This window comes from Pteropus vampyrus, unplaced genomic scaffold (genome assembly GCF_000151845.1).
Source record: "Pteropus vampyrus isolate Shadow unplaced genomic scaffold, Pvam_2.0 Scaffold2, whole genome shotgun sequence".
Taxonomy (NCBI): Eukaryota; Metazoa; Chordata; class Mammalia; order Chiroptera; family Pteropodidae; genus Pteropus; species Pteropus vampyrus.
In genome coordinates, this window is record NW_011888783.1 from 3486115 (window position 1) to 3509272 (window position 23158).

The 23158-nt window shown below is 38.7% G+C and overlaps 2 protein-coding genes across 4 annotated transcripts in view; one reads left to right on the forward strand and one right to left on the reverse strand.

Annotated features, from left to right (window-relative positions):
- STAT1 (signal transducer and activator of transcription 1) overlaps positions 1-7758 on the forward strand; it is a 36856-nt gene extending 29098 nt beyond the window's left edge. For both annotated transcript variants that reach the window (XM_011355936.2, XM_023528764.1), the window contains exons 21-24: positions 389-574; positions 1555-1630; positions 2530-2632; positions 6302-7758. In XM_011355936.2, the coding sequence (XP_011354238.1) occupies positions 389-574; positions 1555-1630; positions 2530-2632; positions 6302-6316 (380 nt within the window). In that variant the 3' untranslated portion in view covers positions 6317-7758. The remainder of the gene's footprint in view (positions 1-388; positions 575-1554; positions 1631-2529; positions 2633-6301) is intronic.
- Positions 7759-12760: 5002 nt separating this feature from the next.
- The window catches only part of GLS (glutaminase), a 93557-nt gene continuing 83159 nt past the window's right edge, over positions 12761-23158 (reverse strand). For both annotated transcript variants that reach the window (XM_023528772.1, XM_011355947.2), the window contains exons 15-18: positions 18158-18219; positions 16969-17045; positions 16820-16883; positions 12761-14093 (exon numbers count right to left, since the gene is read on the reverse strand). In XM_023528772.1, the coding sequence (XP_023384540.1) occupies positions 13937-14093; positions 16820-16883; positions 16969-17045; positions 18158-18219 (360 nt within the window). In that variant the 3' untranslated portion in view covers positions 12761-13936. The remainder of the gene's footprint in view (positions 14094-16819; positions 16884-16968; positions 17046-18157; positions 18220-23158) is intronic.

Genomic DNA, 23158 nt, shown 5'->3' on the forward strand with positions numbered 1-23158 from the left:
ACAGAAAATAAACTTATCTTTTAGTAACAATCTATGGCTTGGACCAAGATGATCCAATTAGCAAGTCGTTGTTGATCTTGTGGGTGGCATATCACTGAAGATGCATGCTTTTAAAGGTGTTTAATAAACCTTTTTTGGCTAGATTTACATATCTGACAAATAGTGACAATGCAATGTTATTGATGGTAGAGTCTGCCTTTATAATTTTTCCTGTTTTTAAGAAAAGATTTTAATTTACTTACGAACAGAGCCATACTGTGTTGTAACTCCTAGATTGTGATTAGTTTCTTACGAGCTTCTCTCAGATCCATAAACTGCAGTGTTTCGTTTCTCTCCTCTATTGTTTTGGGATATTCCATGGCACTCACTTCACTTTTCTTTTTTTCAGAACCTTACTTCCATGCGGTTGAACCTTACACAAAGAAAGAGCTTTCTGCTGTTACTTTCCCTGATATTATTCGCAATTACAAAGTCATGGCCGCCGAAAACATTCCAGAGAACCCCCTGAAGTATCTGTATCCAAATATTGATAAAGACCATGCCTTTGGAAAATATTACTCCCGGCCAAAGGAAGGTAAGTGGTGCTTGTGTCCTCACCTTATCATTGTCCAAAGGTTTGCTAGAGACAGGGTGTAATCACACACACTGCCCTTGCCTTCCTATCAGTGCAAGGTGCCAGCACAAACCCCACCCAACTGTGTCATCAGCCCACCACTTTTTTTTGAATTGGTAAAAGCACGCTTTGAAAACAGGGTATGAACACAGAGCAGTTGAAACATAATGCATTATTTGGCCTGTAGGAAATGAGTATATGATTTCTTATTTTAGGGGTATTAGAAAAGTTTATTTCTGGTCTGTGTATTTGTTACATTATTACTTTTTCCACATGGAAAGGTAGGACCACCATGGCCAGCTGATTTATGCCAGCCTGCTCCTATTAGAACTGAGAAAACTGAGGCCCAGGAGAAACATAGTGGTTCATTCTGGGTGAACCAGTTAAGTTATTAGATTATGTTATTACTGGTGATTATCATTAAGAGCAGACCCAGGCTTAGAACACAGGTCTTCTGCTTCTCAGTCTTCATTGAACTTCTTTTTAGAAAGTGTAAGTTAGACTAATCTGATTTGGAACATGCCAACAAAGCTAACTATTTTTCAGAATCAGAAATCTCCACATTAGCACAGTCACTTTGGGGAGAAGATGCCCCAGCTTACCCTGACAGCTGTTGTGTAACTACACAAACCGGACTAGGACCACGAAGCCAGATTTAACTTCACGTGTTTCGGGCTCCAACTTCTGTAGGGTTTTAAGCCTTGGAACGAGAAACCGCACAGCTTGACATCTATACTCAACTCTCCTCCCCGTTTCTTCTAGTTATTTCTGCGTTCTCACCAGAATTTCAGGTGACCCAGGGAGGGAGGTGATAACCCCATAAAGTTACGGGCTCTACCCTGGCTATCAAGAAAAAGAGTAAAATTTTGATCAAAGAGAAAGTTGATTGTTCTTGTGTAACTTCTGCCAATGGTAAGTGTACACGATGTGTTTGCTTCTAGCCCCAGAACCGATGGAACTCGATGGCCCTAAAGGAACTGGATACATCAAGACTGAATTGATTTCTGTGTCTGAAGTGTAAGTGAACACGGAAGAGTGCCATGTTTAAAAACCTCAAGCCAGCCCTGCTCCGGGCTGGGGCCTGTGGAAGATACTTGTACTTTGCTTTTCCATTGTAATTGCTGCCACCGCCATCTCAGTTGGACTTGGAAAAATCCTAATTAGAGATCCTGGTGTCACTACCTACCAGCGATTTACTGCCTTTATAAAAAAAAAAAAATAACAACAACAACAACAAAAAAAATCTCACGAAGTTGTATTTAAGGTATATACGTTCTCCCCAAACTGATACTTTGAAAAAGTGTGAATAAAATGAACAAAAATCAATCAGAGTAGTTCTTTTCAATCTAGAAAAGGCCAAAGTAATGATTTACATTTTTTCCACTTGCTTTTATTTTGTTGTTTCATTTTGTAAAAGGTAGAAAAAATTTTGGAAAAGTCATTGTCAGTTATTTGGCCTGCAGCACTGTCTTGGGGTGAATGGATGTAGCCTTCATGTAAAAACACTCTGGAGCAGCTTTATCTGCATACACACCTCAAGGTAGGGATGAGGGACTCCCCAGACACTTCTCTGGTGCTCATCGGGCCAGGGCGAGCCCCGAGGCATTGGCATCTCAGGGTGACACATTGCACATGCTCGCACAGGGTTAACCAGGCAGAGGCGGCACAGGTTCCAGTCTGACTGTTTCTCACTCACGTCTCTAGAATCCGATGCATTTCCCAAGGGGCTGGGCTGGGGACAGGAACCTCCCGTGATCTATGTACTTTTTTAAAATGTATTTTACAATGCACCCACTTACTTGAAATAAAAATATAATGTGACAATTCAATCACAGGCCAAAGATGAAATCTGAGTTTACGCTACTGCTTTCCTAACCTGGATGTTGATGTTTCCTTTTCCTTTCTCCCTATTTTAGTCACCCTTCTCTGCTTCAGACCACAGACAACCTTCTCCCCATGTCTCCTGAGGAATTCGATGAGGTGTCTCGGATCGTGGGCTCTGTAGAATTCGACAATATGGTGAGTACCATACAGGCATGTCTTTGACTTGTGCTCTGTGCTCTCTGCGGCAGGGAGGCCACCCCAACAGGCCCTGGGCCTGTCTGCAAGATAATGGAAGAAGCCTCTGGCAGAGCCAAGAAGGGGGTTTTTAGATTAGCCATGACGAGTTGGTGGCTTTCATGCCCAGACAAGCTACATCATCACCAGGATATTTATTCCTGGCATTCAGCACCTTCCAAAAAATAAGTGACATTTCAAACATTTAAAAGTTCCCCCTCTGCACTTTGAAGTTGTCCATGTAGAGATGTCACAGAATTAAGGAACTAAGATTTCTCTGATAAGGAAATGTTTTCTTTTGGCCTGTTATATCAGTGCTGTGTCTGGATGAAGTAGTGTTATTTTTAGGGAAGGAGGGGACTAATGCTTGGTAATGACAATAATTATAGAGACTCAGCTAGCAGCAGTGAAATAGCTTCACCTGCTTTATATTTGAGAACTAATTTGTGCTGATAGCATGTGTGCTCGAAAGACTTGCCAGGGGTAAAAGGTTCCAGGAGTGAAACAGTTAACGAGTTCATGCTAGGGATAGGAACAGGGTTGTCCGCAGAAGAGCGAATCTTCCTTTGGGAGAATGTTTTTCAGTATATCAAATTGTATTATTTACCTGTCAGCCTGAAATCGTTAAAGATTTTTTTCTTGGTTGGCTCAATTTTTGCTGATGCTATTTAATATTCAGCTCTTTTCTGCATGAAACTATTCCAGTTCATTTTTAAAAATTTCATACTTAAATCCTTTCGGAGTTATTACTGGCCTTTCTTCATCTCTCTGTACCCGTTGCCTGGCACAGACTAGGCGCTCATAATGAGAGAGGAAGGCAGGGAGGGGAAAGGAGAGTGGGGGAGGGGCGCTGCTCTTGGAACCTTCAGGTCACATACCCATGTTCACAGAATGCGTTTACATGATATTAGCAATATCTGCTTATAGTCAGGTTTCTGGTATGTAACTTTTTCTTCATCCTTTTTCCTCACTTGAAGAAGCACAGGCTAAAATCTTTAGAGATTGTCCTTTCTTACACCTTCCTGATTGCTGAGGATGAAAGAAATCACTTAAGAAAATACTTTTATAGTGTCCTAGCGAAATAGTCCTGTTCCTATCGACAAGCGTAAAACGGATCTCTTATAGCTGTAAGGTCGCATCCTCTGTTAGAATTTAGATCTCAACTCTGCTGCAGAATGCTTTATAAATCTGACACAAAAATGGCATAAATATAAAGCCTACTGAGAATATGTAAGATAGATTGACAGAACCAAAAATACAGGCTGATCTTTTGTAACTCCTTTGTTGTTCCTGAGCAATTTTCATCACATTATCACCACCATTAATTGGTGACACTTATTAAGCACTTACGGTGTACCAGGCACTCCACAGGTAGTAATTTGTTCAGTCTTCACAACAACCTTCTGTTAGGTATTGTTGTTATTCTTATTTTTACAAGTGTGGAGAAAGAACCCTCCATCCCCCACAATTTCAAAACTTGTCTAAGATCAAACAGTAAGTAACAGAACGAATATTTGAATCCACCTGGTGTGTCTCTAGAGTGCCTGGTCTTGTCCACTATCCTGGAATACCTCCTACAAAAAGCTACTTCATTCAGAACATGAACCCTAGATAAGCTGTTTGCACAGGACTGAGTTATGTTTTATTCCGATTTATTATGACAAAGGCAGTGTGGCCTTTGAGTGAGAGGCCTGTGTTTGGGATTTGGACATCAGAGTCTAACTCTGTCATCACCATTATTCCCTGTGACCTTGAGAAAATAAGATGGATTAATTCCCTCCATCTGTGCAAGCAGTGTGTTTGCTTTCTCTGTGCTCTCAGAATGATACTCTGAGAGCAATTTAAATAGTCTTAATAAATGCCAAAAAGTGGTTTTTGGTCTCTAGATGCCTCCTGTAGCCATCCCATTCCATTCTAGATGATTTAATTTATTTCATTTGTAGAGTAAAATAAACCTATTTTACACACACACACCCCTTTCCAGATTAAAGCCATAGATGATTTAAAGAGCTAAAAGAGGCTATAAATATGGGCACAACACTGGTTAGATAAAATAAAAGTTGAATTGTCCAAACTGGCTGGACTTTACCTTGTCTGTCTCAAATAGTCTGTCCTCAACCTTGGTCATGATTTCCATTCAGCATCCACCCTTGTAATTAGGGCGTATGCTCTGAAATAGAATAACCTCTTGTAGAGGTGGCTGGTTTCAGCCGCGTCTGGAGCTTGCAGCTCTGGACTAGGGTGGCCACGGGTTGACGCCTGGGGCCACCCTCAGGAGTGGGAGGATCACAGGCTCCTGAGGAAATTGTCCAAGAGAGACAGAGCACCAGTGTTTTCTGCAGCAAGACTTGAGTATTTGTTTAGTCTGGATTTCCTGGACAATAAACTTTTTTCCTCTGGGACGACAGGAAAACCAGTCTATTCTCCTAGAGGCCTGTGGTTAAAACTGATAATAATAATAGGAACATTTATTAATGTACTATTTTCCGCCTATCATGCTAGACACTCTACATATGCTATCTAATTTAATCCTTTCAACAGATCTATCTGCTAGGTATTATTGCCTCCTTTAAATACATGAGGACTGTGAGATTTACAGAGATTGGTTAACACACCATATCACACAGCTGTCAGGGACAGTGACAGGATTTGAATCCAGGCCTTCTCTCTCCCTCTCTCTCTCCAAAGTCTTCACTACACATTTTCAGTGTCAGCCACACTGAAACATGACGGCAAACCTTTATTATGCTTTTAATCCAAAATAATTTTCCTAAGAGCCCACTGTGTACCAGCCACTTGGGATTAAAAAAAAAAAATTGACTCGGTTCTCAAGATGCCTACAGTCCAGTGCTGTGTTTTTGTTGGTATTTTGGGTTGACTGATTCCCTGTTGTGGGGGAGCCGTCCTGTTCATTGTAGAATGTTTACCAGCATCTCTGGCCTCTACTCACTAGATGCCAGTGGTTCCCACATCCCCATACTCAGTCATGACAATCAAACATGTCTTCAGACACTGCTGGGGGACAGAGTCACCCCTGGTTGAGAGCACCTGGTCTAAAGGGAGTGCCCAGCATGGCAGTGAGATGGGGAGTCAGTGCAGGTGGGTGTTCTTGCCTACAGGGTGCCCGGTTCAAGGTAGCTGGGCAGGAGGCACTGCGGGAGGCTCTGGAGGGGTTCCTAATGATTTTGCTTCTCAGACTGTACCTGAAAGATGATTTGTTACTCCTCCTGAGTGGCCTTTAAGGACAATTCGTCATTTCCCCCATACCCGTCTGCATGTCTGGCGTACAGCTGGGCATTGCCTCACCCCTGTTTTACATGAGCAGATTTGCCACATTGCCCTGTCCCCAGACTTGCATAACAGCAAAAAGCTTTATGTAGCCTGATGAGTTGACGGAACTAAGCCAGCAGGCCGCAGAGTAATAATCCGTGAGCTTAGAGGATATAAAAGGTCTCAATGAGTCCAGGAAGAATGACAGCCCATGCTGAAAGCCCTCTAATAACACGGTGGTTATTTGCTATTGAAACTGTCTTCCACTCCACTGTCAAACAGACAAGCAATGACAAATATATGAATCTGCATTTTATAAGATCAGTGTAATAAACTTAACCACATTTTATCTTTTTACAGATGAACGCAGTATAGAGCATGAATTTTTCTCATCTTCTCTGGCGACATCTTTCCTTCCCACCTGTGATTTCCCCCTGCTATTCTGTTTCTTCACATCCTGTGTTTCTAGGGAAATGAAAGAAAGGCCAACAAATTTGCTGCAGCCTGTTGATAGCAAGTGGAGTTTTGCCTAATTCAGAAACATCTGTTACTCTGCAGGGCTTCATGCATCTAATTAAAGGTAAAAGTGAAAGGCCTTCTCCACAGAGTGGATTTTACAAAAGAAAAACATCCAGATACACCCAAAGCAACAGGACTACTAGAATGAAAGTGCTTTGGGAAAGGTGAGAAGTTAAGCAGCATCTAGCAAACACTATGCATGAAGTCAGTGCCCAACTGTTACAGGTTATTGGAGAGATCACATGGTTCTTTGGGGGAACTTTTGGGTATAGGATTGGCAAATTTCTGTTCTGGAGAATTTTTATTTGTTCTGTTTTGAATATGGCTGGAAGTTTTCCATTGGTTTACCTATGAAATAGTTCAAAGCTAAGTTTATCTAGAATTACATCAACTCTTTTTCAAAGGTAGCCATCCCATAACTGGGCAGGGGATAAAGGTTGTGTTCTGTATTTTATTGTATCTTCCTTCTTATCTAGAACAAAAGATAAATTCTCTCTCTTGAGCGAAGTAGCTCCTCTATTTGTTATGGCTTTATGATACTGGCTAATATCAATAGAAGGAAATACATTTTCCAAATTTAGGAGTAGTAATTTCTGCTTAAACTTGAATATCCAAAGCTAAATATATTCTGCCTTCATTATGGTCACTAGTAAATGAATTGTCTTCACAGTTTTATCAAGGGAGCCAGGCTATTAACGACAGCGCTCTCAAGGTAAATCTTATTATTTTTCAAAAAGTTGAAATCATAGATGTAGACAAACTTGGAAATTTAATTCATGTTTCCTAAATGGGTTAATTCGTTTTTATTGTCATTAGCTGGAATTTAGTCTATTAGTCAGAACATTTCCAAACTGAGAAGAAAAAATAGTAACTGACGAATCATTAACCAGAGATAATGAAATTCAAATAATTTGAAAACTCGTCCTGTGTAACTGCATTGAAAATTGCATATTTTTCACTGATAAATGTGTTTCTCTGACAAATACATTTGCAAATGGTTCCATTATCTCTCCTGTGCTTTTTCTGTACCCCTTTTTGAGTGGGTGATGTTTTGCAAAGTGTGTGACATTACTTACCTTCTTCCTTCACTTGGTACTAACGCAAAAAAAGTGGTTTGGGGTATGGATTTGCCAGTGTTTTTCAAATAACTTTCATAGACTGCTGTCTCTGTAGCTGCATCTTCTTTTCTGACTGTCACCACCGTAATGATAATACTATGTAAATGCTGTATTTTTCTGGTGGAGATAAAGTTTTCTTGAAGTCTATTTTAAAATTAAAGCTAAAGTATATGTATTGCATTAAATATATGCACATGTACTTTGTACTGAACACAAATTAAGGCTTCCTCTCAGTTTTTACGTAAGATGTCATGAACCTGACCGGGTTTTGCATTGACTTTTTAAATTGAAATGATGAAAGAACAAAGAAGACAACATTAAGAAAATACTATTCTAATTGCTGGTGTTTATTTGGTATATTTTTGCCCTTAAGAGTGATTTGGCATGTTTCATTTTACTGCACTAGCGAGAGACTTTGTTTACTTTTCAGAAGTATTAAAATGCTAGTGTTAGTCTCTTCTTAATAGCACTTGGTGTAAAGATTTTAAAGGTTACTGGCAGTATGTATAAGTGTGGTGCTTTCCTCATTCTTTTTTTTTTTTTTTTTTTACTTACGATTAAACATAAAAATATGTCTGCCTTTATTCTAAACAACAAAATTCCTAAGTGTTGCCCTTTCCTATCCTGCTTGTCACCAGAATTGCTATGGCAGATTAAGATAGGTCAGTGGAAGAGATCAGAGAGGAAACATTGTTGGAGCAAGCTGTAATGGGTGCCATAAAAAGCAAACAAACACAAAAAGGTACTTTGGTCTTGCTTGGTAACTCCAGCAGCCTCCAAATACACAAATAATTTGGCACCTATTTTAAAATGAATTTCAGTACTGCTAATGTAAGTTTTAAATTTTAACGTATATGTTAAAATTTAACATATGCAGCCATCTGTAATCCATACCTCCATGATTAGATGAGTCATTACTGAGAAGTTACTGCAACCACACAAAAGGTGCCATTTTTTTCTCCTAAAATGTCATAAGCCAAAAAGCTGTGACCTTCTCAAAGCAAAAGTCACTGTGTGCTAGAAAAAAAATAGTGTGAGACATAATCACCAAGTTAGACATAAATCTGGCAAGTTAGACGTAACTATTGTTTGAAGAGTTATCGAAGAATAGTGGTAGACAGCTTGATAAATATGATCATTCTCATCTCCATATCTGCAGTATTTACATCTAGGAAGTGTAAAAGTTTCTTCATAATGATTGAGAGCTGTATTTCTCCAAGGAGTAAAGTAGATAATGCTCTGGCTTGCCAGTATAAATTTGTATTCTTACATAATTAATCATTATAAGAAGTCACTAAGTAGATTCTGGCTTAGGGATGTTTCTTTGTTTTAGGAGTATTTATTGTTTTAAGAGTATTTCTTATATGGTGTTTGTAGGATGTTTCATAAGCATAGAGCTTATATGTAATACCTGGGGAAAGGGAGTTTTCTGAGATAGCAAGAAATAGATTTTACTATTTACCTGGCATTCAGTGAGTAAAATCTGTTTATTTACTATAAGCTAAAGTGGAATATCAAGTCTTAAGGAATATAGTGCTCCTTTCACATTTGACTATCCAAGGGAAAACAGAAAAAAACTGGAAATTGTTTTGAAAATCTGGTACCTACTTTTTGAACTGGGATGCTATTCCCAAAGTAAGGAATAGCATTGCTTGAATGGCTTCTTTTGGTTATCCCTTTATTAGTTCATCAGATATATTTATATTGAGCACCTGCCATGAGCCAGACACTATTCTAGTTGTTTGGGAAACATTGGTAAACAAAAATGGACAAAGATCCCTGCTTTTGTGGGGCTTAATATGTTCTGAGATACTGGATCATATGTTCTAGTACAATCAGCTTATTAAAACTTAAGATTTTGTGAAGCAAATATAGCCAAAAGCTATACAAATTTAAATGTTATATAAAAATATAAATAATTTCAAATAACTGGCAGTTTTTAAGCAGTTTTAGTAAGGCTAAAGATAAGATAATCAATATTGTTTTTGGATCCTTCTGAGATGAGTTTGTATAGTTCTTAAATAATACTGACTTAATAATACTCAGCTTCTCAGTTTTGGTGAACTAACCAAGTTATGTGTTTGCTATACTGACAAATTAAATATCTTGTTTGACCAATTGGAAAAAAGAACCATACTTAAGCAGTTTTAAACTTCCTTATTAAATTTATATTGGTTATACAAAGAATATAAGGTTCCTAAAAGGTACCTTTGACAGAAAGCTGTCAAACACCTATTATCAAACTATGTAAATTCTATATTTCTTAAGGCTATCATACCACTTTAACACCCTAGTGTTGGTGTCTGTTTGCAGCCTTTCTCCATTTCTTGTACAGGACTGAAGCAGTCTTGATATTCTTTGGCTATAATGACTGCTTGGCGGACTCACTGCCTAGTACTCTTCATTGACTATTTGGAGAGGGAGCAGGGGCAAGCCTGGGGCACACAGAGGCCTGGAGTCAGGTTCAGGCTCTGGAACAGAAATGAAACATCCAATCTTTGCCCCTTTTTAATAATTGACTTAATTTTCTAATCCTTCCCATCCCAAAACACATACCTTCCCTAGTCTTCTAGTAAATCACATCCTTTCCATATATAACTATAAATTACCCCTTCCTCCAAAAGCCTTTTTTTTTAAATACCACCTGATACATTCTTGGGCGACTTCCCTGTGCTATCTGGTTTATGATTTACAAATTTACTCAGTTTTCTATGAGGGTTAGCAAGTAAAATTAGGAAGATTACCCCAGCCCCTAAAACAAATGGCACAAAAATAAAATCATGTTATATCAAGAATAAGTATTTCTTAATGTTTCTATATTAGGGATTATTCATTCATGTTTTTCCTCTGCATTGATGTTATGCTCCTATCTGCGGATGTGCATATGCATAGCTCAAGTTCACCACGTGCTGTAAGACTTAACTTTGTAGCGTTTATGATTCTCCTCAAGACTCCACAGAGGCGAGATTTGAGCTAATAACACCAGTAGCTAGATATTCCTTCTACAGTGTGGTAGGGTGCAGGGAAAGAACGTGGGACTAAGTTCTGTGTTACAGCCCACTCTTTGGTCTCAGCTTCATCTGTAAAGGAGTGGGATTCACTTAGAAATTTCTGGTGTCTCTTCCAGTTTCAAAATGTTAATAATGCAGACAGATTAACACTGACTGCTATAACAAAGCAAATTACTTTGTGACAAACAGCTTTGATCATTGACACTGGACAGCCATGGTGTTTGTGTACTTTATGGTTGGGAAACCATACGCTAACGCTAAACCTGGGGATCAGGGGTTTCCTGCATTGGAAGCGAATGCCATTCCACATACCCAGTCTGGAGCTGCAGTTTACCAGTTCAGCTGGATCTGCTTAGACCCTGGTGTGGCAGTAGCAGTAGGCTTAGCTCCCCAAAGAGATGTCAAGGCTTTGTGAAAATGATCCCTGTCCCCTTTAAAGGAGGTTAAGAATCCCTCCCAGCAAAGGACATGTTTAATGATTCAAGTCAACAAATATTTACTGAGCACTTCCTAACTGTAAAAGGATAGTGTTAGCTTCTAGGGGACTAGACATGTGCCTGCCCATCTTCTCACCTTCAAGGATTAACTCCATACAGGATTCTATCCTAACCAGGTGTCAGGTAACCCCACCTGACACCTTGCATAGTACCTGGCTCACAGTAAGCATTAGAAATGGATTTGAACCAACTAGACACAGTCCCTGTGTTCAGTAGAGTTCCTAATCCAGTGATGTAAGAGAAAAAGAGAAAATCTTAGTTGTTAAAAAAAAAAAAAAATTCAGTTTTTTTTTTTGATACATGTATTTATTATGCTGTAAAAAGCAACACTACCTGATTTCATTTAAAATAAATATTTCCCAATTTCAGAATACTTACAACTTATAATTTTAAGATTAGATTCACTTTGGGAGGTTCTGGCGGCAAATACATTACATTCATAGCTGTACAATCCCCAGAAAGAATCTAAATCCAACATCTGGTCATTCAGTCTCTGCCAGACAGACAAGAGCATCAAATGGTCAATAGCTAATCCAGCTCTGCAGTTAAAGGGCAGTGGGGGCAGCATGGGGTACAGCACATCACACCCAAAGATGAGATCATTAGAACTGAGACCAGCAAAAACAACAAGGTATACAAAGCTTTAAATAAACATGATCATATAGAGCTCTCATGATACAGAAAAAAAGCACATATGATCCTAAAGCCAAAACAAAAAGATCTTTGGAGTATACTGATGGCAGCAGTGAACAGCACAGTCAAAAGCATTTAAATATACTCATTATTATCAGCCACCAGCAAACAGCCAGAGCAGGAACCAGTAGACAGTCATCAATAACCTTATGGGTAAAGAAGTTCACAATTTAAACCACAAAAATTTTACCAAGTAGTTTTGATCTGAGAAAAGATGAAAACTATCTTTGTTCCCAAATAATAGATAGAACCTCTTTTTATTAAAGAAAGCCTCAAAATCATTGGTAATCTTTAAGCCACACAATTGAACCATCTTAATGTGTCATTCTAATCACACAAAGCAAGCTGCTGTTGGAGCAGTTATTTCAATTGATGTTAATTCAAAAGGATCTACCCATAATATCTTTGGAGATAATGCTGTTCCTCTGTATTATTTTGCAAATACTACCTGTCTACATGGCTTGATAGGTTTTGCGGGCAGGAACACAGACAGCAGCAGGGCTGGGTGCCCACCCACCTTATTCCTCACAGAAGCACACACATGGGATGGCTTCGTGCCTGATGGAGCTCAGTTAAGGAACACTGGCCATGGTTCTACTAAAGGAGGCACCTACTAGGGAATAGGAGGGTGATGGCGGAAGCCACTGACTTAGACTGGAAGCAAAAATTGAAACACCTGGAGGCTTGCTAGAGTGGGGAAGGAGCCATTAGGCATGTTAAAGCTTGAAAGCAGCCGTGTGTGCTCATAAAAAGGGGGCGGGGGGAGGAATTGCTATATTAACAACTAGCGTTTGTGTGGTTGAGGTTTCTGCTCATTTCACTAAACTCAGCTTCAAAGAAGTCCATTTCTGTGTTTGTGTGCCTGCGCCTGTATGTGTGCCTAATATCAGAAATCCTCATTAACATAACTCTTTACCTCCGAGGTACAATACGATAAAGTATGTGTGCAGTTCCTCACCAAAAAAAAGAGATGGGCCTCCATTGAAGGTGAAATCGCCTGTTCTTATTATTAAACTGTAACGTCCATCAAAAATTATACAAGAGAGATTCAGGAAAAAACTGGAGTGATCTAGTGGTCCCCCAAATAGAACAAATATCTTGATGCAGACTTTTACTGACAGGTTTAAAAACAAATGTTATCTGTAGCGGTTCCTATACCATCACAATAACTTTGGTAACTTACAGCACTTCTGATTTATCTTTATCCTGGAAGCTGAAAAATATCTTCTTGAAAGAGCTGAAGTAGCACATCTCTTCTTTAGGCTGATAGATTTTACTAATTTGTACTAAGCTTAATAATTTGTCTCTAGTTCATTTCCTATAGACAGATGGCATACTTATAGCTCAGATGCCAAAAAATGAAGCATTTTCTGACTTACTGTGGAAAAATGAAAACTGCATAGTATGTCAGCACCTACTTTCCCAGCTAAAGGAAAGAGGCAAAATAGCTAAATGTCTGGGAAGAAAAGCTGGACAAAGGAGATATAGAAAAAGGAAGTTTTTTCAAAAGTATTTTAACTACATTCACACATAAGTTTTGGTCACCAAACATACCTTAAACAGATTCCCTGATAAAGTCTAATCAGAATTGGTCTATCCTACTAATAGTTTGTTAACTATCGTAATTTTTAAAGTCATGTCATGAAGCTAGGGTGATGGGAGACATTTTAAACACACACAACCATAAGTGCATATAGTTGTCCAAACACTCAAACTAAATCTATATTTGAAGTCATGAAAATCACACTTATTTTGCTTCTAAAGGCAGCCTTGACCCATTTGGACAAGCTGCATAACAGAGCTTAATTTATAAATGCATATCAGCAGATTATCACCATAAACTGAAAATTCACAAAAAACAAAAATAAATCATGAAGACCACACAGTTAAGCTAGCATTGGTAACATTTCTTTTACATCAAATTATACATTGCACGAGGTAAATATTGCTCACATTATGGAGGGAGATTGTTTTATTTCTATTTTTTTCCCAAAGAGATCAGTTTTGTCCTGTGTGTACAATGAAGAAAACTCCAGTAACACTGAAATGACAAATATTGTAAAATATACATCACTACCAGATAGAAATGCACATGTTCTTCATAATCATTCTCCACAATTACATAGGTAAGTGATTTAAATCTTGGGCTTCAGACCGTTACAAGAGTCCATCGAGATTCTTATGGACGGTTTGATTTTCCTTCCCATTGTCGGAATCTCCTTGAGGCGTGTACTGGACTTGGTATTCCTGGAGGATTTTAAACACATCGTGGTGCCCGAAGTGCAGTGCTTCATCCATGGGAGTGTTATTCCACCTAAAGAAGTAGCGCAGCATGGGCCGGGTCATTAGCTAATTTCTGTACAAACACGATAATCCAGTATTCTTAGATTTTAAATACAGGTTGAAGGGCCATTCAGATTTAGCCATTTTAATAATATTAAAAGTAAAAATTAATTGAAATACAGAAAGGGATTTATAATTCAAAGAGTGGCCTCAGAGACAACTTTGGGATATGAGAAGGAAGAGAAAAATGTGTTCTACAAAAAGATCTTGTTCACACATCTCAGGGCTTTATAGAGGGGAAGTTCTAGTGTTGACAGATTCCGTAGACTTCTCTAGATTCTGGAATTTTAACTTCATGAAAAACTCAAAGGACTTCTCTTTAAATAAAATGTGAAAGAAAATTCAGATAAATAACGTTCATCATCTTAACTTTGATAGAAAATTTGTGTTCCTGTCAGTTGAAAATCACAATAAATCTCAGAGGTCTAGAAATAACCATGGCCTCATTAGGACTCAGACATACACTGTGGGAGCAAGACTGACCCCAGAAGAATTTTCATCATCTCTGGTAAGAACGGGAACCCAGGGGCTCTCCTGGACCACTACCCAACAGGAAGAATACCCTTTCCACAGTGTGTTTCTGGGGCTGTGCTCTTTAGAGGGAAACAGATGAGGACTGAAGAAGAAATGAAGGGTTGTCAGCAGTAGTAAATCAGCTAATTAGTCTTTTGAAAAAGGAGACAAGACTATGAAACACACCCTAAGTAAATGACAGTATGATAATTAGTTCCCTAATGCTTCACAGATTGTCAAGCCTCTCTCTCATCATCTCTCTCTACTCATGTCCCTTCTCCATGGCTAGCAGACTCTCTGACTCCAGTTTTTTGTGAGCCGCTCTCACCAGATTCCGGTTTTCCTTTCTTATTCTTCTTTCTTTTCCATCTTTGTCCTTAACCTTTACCATCCTAAGGAGGTCGTAATATATGGATATGAAAAGTTTTTTAAATAGTCTCATGTTAAAAATATTTTTGGATAGTTTGGTAACCTGTTCTTAGTTTTTTAAAATCAGGTAAGTAACATTTTACGTGTATCTTTTTTTTCCCCTCAAAAAAAAAACAACAAAAAAAAGCTGACTTAAGGTTGCCTTTTACTTCTATCTCAGCCTTTATTTAGAGAATGGCCTTAAACCGGGAGTTGGGGGGTACTTTTCAGTCATCTACAGCATATAATTATGTCTTTCTGGAAAAAAACAATGTTAACTGCAAGTTATCTTTTTTATAACTCTTCTTCCATGAAATAATGAAACGTATCAACTTTAGAGAATACACTAAATTCGCTCAAGCCTATTTTGCAATTTGAGGTGAAACTAATTTCATGAAATAGCGAAGAGAGTTGTCTTGGTCTAACTTACATTACCAAGTTTCTGACTTAGCTAACTTTTGCCTATCAGATGAGTACTTCCACATTCCTAGAGGTCAGGGCAAAACAAAAATACTTCAGTCCTTAAATATACAAAGCAAAGTAAATATTTCCAGCATGTGTTAAATAGTATTTTAGGTGGGATTATAAACACGGGTGTGGAGGGAAACACTTTTCAGTTTCTTGCTCTAGAAAGAGCTGGTATGGGCATTATATTTAGGGACAAAAGGGAAGACTGTCACCGTAACTTGAGGTTTTAGAATACTGCCAATGAAGGGAATGATCTTAGATAACCAAAGTGTTACCACACTTAGAAAATTGCTAACAATTTCAGACACTGACATCATAACTTTTCTGCATTTCTTGCAAGCTGAACTAATAAAGGCCAACTCCCTCATTTAAAAATAGTAAAACCTTACCAAACAGATCTAATAACTACAGGATAATCATGCTCCAAAATTAATACAGTCCTCAATTATCCAAGCTAAATAATATCAATATCCAAGCTCAATAATATCAAATCTCTCCATCAACTATTTTTTCCTTCTATTCTTCTAAACCTTTTTTCTCATCACTCACTGGCTCGTCCAGTTATATAAGTCCAGTTACACAATGTGCAAGTATGTGAATACAGACTTTAAGAATATTTGAATATACATAAGCTGCAGTCTTATCCTGCCCTTGACTGTCCAGTTGGTGGACAGCACTTAAACTGCAGGATGAATTGCAGTTCACTATCTGGAGCAAAAGGGACAGGAACAATATATTCCAGGCAGATTTTGCCCACTGTAGATAGAGGGCCCTTCTCTTCCTTCTGTGCCATCAAACCTTGTCTCTTCCCCAAAGCACTGATTAAAATCCAGTTTCCACAAAGCCTTCTAAAACTGACTCCAACCAAATCCCGGAGTTTCAACAAACTCCAATATATTCACTTTAGAGTTCTACAACAGTAATTTTCTTATACATTTAAAATATGCTCCTGTAAACGTCTATCATGTCTATCCTGTGAAGTTAAAAACCCCGTGAGGGCAAAATTCCTATTTTTCTCTTTCCAAACACAATGACTTGTTCTCGTCATACAGTGTATTGACTGACAGTCAAACCAACCTGAAAAAAGTCTAAATAAGAGACTATTCCTAGAGAAGAAATTGGATATGGGAAGGAAAACGATCTTCCTAGCAGAAACAAGGTTTTGTTGTTGCCTTTATAAGGCACCATGCCAAGTTCTAGAATGTCTCCAATATATACCCAGTGATTTTATCATCGCAACCATTATGCCCCTGCATAATAAAACACTGACTTGCCAGTTATACGTTAGAAGGTAACATTGGTGCTCACCTATCCTTGGGGAAAGGGTTTACTTTGCAGGCTTCCAGCAAGAATTTGACAACTTCAACGTGACCTATATCCAAAACAAAACAAGTGGATTTTAGTATTGAGTAGAAATTAAGTGAAAAAAGAAATAGACAAGAGGTTCACATAATTACCCTCTGCAGCAGCTACATGGAGTGCTGTTCTAGAATCGTAGTCTCGCTGTTCCATATCCATGGCTGACAAAGCAAATCTGAAAATTTGGAAGCACAGCTATTCATTTTATATATATAAATGTAAAATTTAATTCACAGTCATAACATTGACTCCAGCAGTTCAGTCTAAGGCTCTGTGAGACAGGTGCCATCCCTCAGCAGACTCATTAATGGGAACCGGCACACAAGCACCTTGGGCAGATGCCACTTGACCGCTCTTCCTTAGCTTTGCTTAGGGGTAAGAGGAAACGTTCAACTCTCACGCAATTTAGCTTCTTTACATTATTGTTCAAAACTCCAAAATAATAGCACAACCGTACCAAAGTTTGTGCCTCTGAAAGGCAAGAAACTAATACCTAAATTTAAATGTTTTCACTAAGATTCCCCATTCTTTAACATTTTACAGTCTATAGTTTACAAGTACTAGTCAGATTTTATTTAAAAAATTTTTTAGCATTTTTTGATATAATCGACATGACATGTAAGTTTAAGGTGTACAATGTGTTCATTTGATACATTTATATGTTGCAAGCGATGAAGCGTTAGCTAACATCTCCATCATGTCACATAATTATCATTTTTTTTTGTGGTGAGAACATTAGATCTAGTCTCTTAATAACTGAAGTGTATAATACACTGTTGTTGATACAAGTACTAATAAGACTTTAAAGCAAAGGTGGAAATTAAGCATAAGACATTTTTCCACGTTAAAGTGCAGTTGCAACTCTACAAGAGACCTTATGTTAAACAAACAGTACTCTGTGATCTTTCTAACCCTAGTGATCCACAGAACACCAAATACCCCTATTTGCCCACCCCCTCACCTCCAGAGATGAGGAACGGAGGGTAGATGGGGGCTGAGAAGGCGTTATCCAATTCCAGTAAAGCACTAAATACTAATTAACACTAATAGTAAATTCACTGAACAGTTACTTCTTGGGAAAACAGAGACCTGGGCTCTGACAGGTTGATAAAGGACAGGACTGCACAGCAAGCCTAAGTGCTGGAAGTGGGGATTTAATATACATTTGTTTCAGTCATTTTTATTAGAGGGAAATGGAAATGAGATTTTAGTCTTAAAATGGCCATTTGCCCAGAAGCACTTCATAAACATCTGTAAACCATATGCTAATTCACTCTGTTAACATACCTTCGAAGTGCAGATACATCTCCAGTATATGCAGCAAACAAAAGGTTTATCACTGACTTTACCTGTGAAGAAAAGAAAGTTCAAGCATCCACAAGGGAAAATAAATACGTAGAATGTACGATTGTCACTGGTAAGTGATTTCCCCGTGCTCTGAACGCTTTAGCTCAGTCATATGCAAACAGTTATTACACTTCTATAACCAAAAGGATGCACACATGTGATCTTCTTTTTAAATCGAGGATTATGAGGGGCAATTCAACAATAAAGATAAGACATATGAGGGAAGGAATAGAACAATGATATCAATTAGTGCAAAAGAGTGGAAATTCGTGACCTGTGAAACACATAGTTGGGGGGCCATTGAAAATTGTTTAGAACCTTTCTCATTTACTATATCTCAGTACTGTGGGCTGACCTGTATACTCACAAAACTCATACCATTAAAAACTAAGTCATGCTGTATAAATGTCTAATCCCTGCCAGTAATCCCTGTCCTCACCAATCACTGGCTCCTTTGGAAATCTTAAGGGACAATATTCAGTATTAATCATCTTAAGGAAAGGGCAATTTGTACTTCACCAGGCAGTACAGATTGGGGCATTCTCAAAGCCCATGACCTTGCATCTGCTCAAAAGGTGGGTGAACTCCCAAAATATTAAGTCACCGATCTTTTAGTGCTCCAAGACTTCACAGTGTATTTCCTTTTGACAACTATCTACTTTCTCGTCCTTATAAGGAAAAGGTTAGTTATCCTAATGGCCACTGGATTTTGGTCTGCTTTCATAAAGACTTTATCCAGCCCTATTTTTGAGAAACTAAGCCAATGAACATACTCTGTAAACACTTCATAAATTCTCACTTTTGTCTCATACTTCGCAACTTCAATATCAATGATCCAACTGATCCTGGACTCCATGGTAGAAAAGAGAAGTTTATTGGAGGGATGGAAAGTAACCCAGCTATCCACAAAGACACAGCCCTGGGAGCTACTTTCAAGATCTTAAGTTGGACATTCATCCTTTTTACTATGGCTTCCCTTTCCCACTACCTGTGAACTTTTAAATCACACTGGAACCAATCATTACTGGACTTCTCTAATTTGGCATTTTCAAAATGTGTTCTGCAGGAACCAGTGCGCAGATGCTCAGTGAAAAAAAAAAAAAAAAAAGTTCCTGTGGTCAGATATTTTCTTAAAATATTAAACTCCTTCTGGGGGATTCATGAACATATGAAAGGCTCTCTAAAGTTCTGCAGCATAGGAACCTAACTAGCACTAAAATTTTACTAATAGTTACTATTACTATTGATATCACAAAAAAAAAAAACCAAACAAACAAAAAAACAAACCTTACTCTTACTCCTTCAGTCCATTAGCTTCCTTTCTGGCTACCCCTTACTATCCCTGCCTAGCCTGTACTCTGTAGTCAATCTCCTGCTAACCCTAAGTCCAGAACAGTTATCTCAATGGGTATGGAATCACTCAGAATGTTCTAAAAGTATATATAAACATCTCTCCTCCTATTTCTACATTTTGGGGAAAACAGTCTTTTGAAAAAAGTCTCCAGGTGATTTTGATATGTACTCTTCTGAATTATGGACCACTGTTCAAAGTGCTCTTCTTTCTTTTTAAATTGGATCAATTTGAAGCCGTCAATTCCCCTTATGTTCTTGAGCTATCACTAATTCTCCATGTTTCTAACTGCTTGACATTTTTTTCTTCTTGTTTCCCTTTCACACTTTCTTCAGACCTTTAATACCAGTGGGGACCCCTAAAACAGATGATCCCGATCACAATTACCAGGACAATAAACTGTTCTCAACTCTCCTTCCTCTGTTATGCAAAATACCTGCTTCTAATATCTATTCTCCCTTCCTTCCTTCCAAACCTCAAAGCAAAAAGTATCTTTCTTCTTTTCTGAGACTTCTTTCCTTATTCTATCAACCATATATCCTCCAGATCCTCTCACCGTGCTCCCCTCATTTATCTCTTTTTCTAGCACCTTCAACTTTTCCCTCCTTCACTGGTTCCCTTATCTCTCCCTTAATACAAACACAACTTCATCTTATTTTAAAAAACCAACACATAATCCTATTATCGCCTTCAGTGCACATATTCTGAAAGGAGTGTGTATTTTTAATTCCCTGCAAATTAACTTCATACCCACTATTACTTCTAAATAGTATTCTCAAAATGTCCAGCAGCCTTCTTAAGCCCTGATTATTTCTGACCTCTCCAAAACACCCCACCCTCTCATTCCTTGTCTTCTGTGATGCGGATTTTCTGGATCTTCCTCCTGTTTGTTGCTTTGTAGAGTCATTTCCCACTTTCCACTGCATAATACTTCTCCAAAAGTAGTCTCCCTCCTTCAGACCCTTGTTTTTCAACATAATTTCCCTCAAAGGTTTTTTACCTTCCTTTGGGAAAAATGACTTTGCAATCTACATCTTTAATCTTTGTTCCTAATCCTTAAACCGACAACTCCACTCGCTCGTCATGCTGTCATTTCAAATTCAAAAACAGCAAGCCTCTCTACAGCCCTAATGGCTTCCCACCTGGGCTACAGAAGTCCACATCCATCTGCCTACTGAGGCATCTCAGACTTATGCCCCAAACAGAACTTGATTTCAATCACCTCCCTTTCCCCCTGCCCCAGTTAGCTACTCTTCCAGTCTCCCTCATTTTAGGGTGACACTAGAATTCACCCAGTTACTCAGGTCAAAAATCAAGTCATCATCCAGGGCTGCTGCATTTGATCGCACAGGTTGAGCCCTCCGCAAGGATGCCCAGCCAAGTATGTGTGTACGTAGCCCTTGCTCCTCTCACCCCACTGTGGTGTCCAGCACCCAAGTACGGGAGAAAGGGAGTCTTCTCACATATGTGCTGAGAGAGTCTGTGTATGCCAAGAGATAGAACTAGCTTTTTCTAATTCACACAAACCCACCATATAGACCCTGGAGGTATTATATTACTTGATTCTATTTCTTATAACCCACATCCAGCTTGTCAACAAATACATTCTGCCTCCAAAACATATTTGGAATCCCACCACTTCTCACCGCCTCCATTACTATTGTCCTAAGCTGTGAGCCACCACTTTATCTCACCAAGAGGATTGCAATAACCTCCAAACTACATGCACTACACAACGACGTTTGGGTCAACCAACAGACCACATATACGACAGCAATATGCCATAGAGCCTAGGTGCGTGTTAGGCTATGCCATCTAGGTTTGTGTAACTGCACTCTACGATGTTAGCACAATGACGAAATCGCCCAACAACACATTTCTCAGAATGCATCCCCCTCGTTAAGTGGAGCATGACTGCGTTTCCTCCTGTTCAAATCTGCTGCCACAAGGATCTTTTAAAAACAGATCGTGACACTTCCAGTGACTTTCCATCATATCTAGAATAAGATTCAAACTCTTAACCATGGCTTTCAGGACACTAAATGCTCTACTCCCTGGTTACACTGTATATCTCATTCCTGACCATTCTGCCCCTTGCAGCTCTACCTTAGGTGGTCTTTCTGTTGGTCTCCAGGCACTCCAGGCTACACCTGCTGCGCTGCTGCTGGGGATGCTCTTTCTCCAGGTAGTGAGGACACTGCCTCCTTCATTTCATTCAGTCTCTACTCAGATGTTATCTCACAGACTCTTAAAACACTGCCCTCTTTTTTCATCACTCCTTATCCCCTACCTTGCTTACTTTTTCTCTTCAGAGCACTTATCATTATCTGATGCATGCTCACGCTCACGCACACACAATTTGTCTCTTTCCCCCATTAAATGTAAGCTCCATGTGGGCAGAGACTGTTTTTTCTTTTCCCCACTATAACCCCATGCCTACCACACATAATAGGTGGTTCATTAAATAGATGTCGACTCAAATCAATACATTGTATACCTTAAACTTAATTAAATGTCAATTACATCTCACTATTCCAATTTTTAAAAAAGTGTTGATTGACTAAAAGAATATTTTCTCCCAAGGCATCAAATATTCAAATTATTGGCACCATTTGGGGATTAAGTTATAATCATTATTAATTCTTCTACCTCCCTTAACTTTACTTCTTTGAATGGCACTAGCAAATTTATTCAGTCCTCCTAACTGGTGCCTCTGCTTCCAGTCCTTCTTCCACTCACCAGACCTTTTCCACATACTTCTACTCATCTTCACAAAACATTGCTCTAACCACTAAAGGTTTCTCAGCAAGGGAGTCATTTGGGGAGTGTTAAAAAATCCCCAAATCACTTCTGATAAATTCCTTAGTCTCACATTCAAGATTCTTCAGTCTTAATTTTCTCTCAACCTCAACAGAGCAAAATGGATCTTACTAAGTTCTTATTTTCATCTTAGTGTCTATTCTTCTTCCTCTCCTTTTGGGAACACCTAGATTCATAATCAAATCTTTCCCTTCCCTCAAGGGGTAGCTTCAAATACTGAAAGCCCCTTCTTTGCTGCCACACTTCCCTAGGTATCCCAGCATTCATCACCCATGTAGCTGGTTGCCCATTGCCTACACAGCGTTTCGTGACGGCATGTGCCAAGGAGTCATCGGTTAGGTGTCTTCTTTCCCACTACCATCCTGAAGGTAATTTCTCTTCCTATAAGCTACAGTCCATACCATTTATTGCCTGAAAGCATCTTCTCTCCACCCACGTCTCAATGCAATATATTCTTAACCCTTCTCCTGTGAACTCCACTCCAATCTCTTAAATCAGAAGTCATCTCTTTCTCATACATTCGGCACTATCACACATGGTATGTTTACTTCTGTATCTTATTTCCCTACTACTCAAGAGAAATCCAGAACTCTGATGTGCATAGCATTAATACAGTAGCTACCTACAGTTCTTATTCTTTAAGTGTATTAGTCCTTCTAAGCAATAAGTCCTTGACCTATTTCAGTGACTGTATGCATGAACTACATCTTTTATTTCCAATTCTGAATTTAGACCAAGCTAGTTTGAAGATACTGTATTATATATAGTAT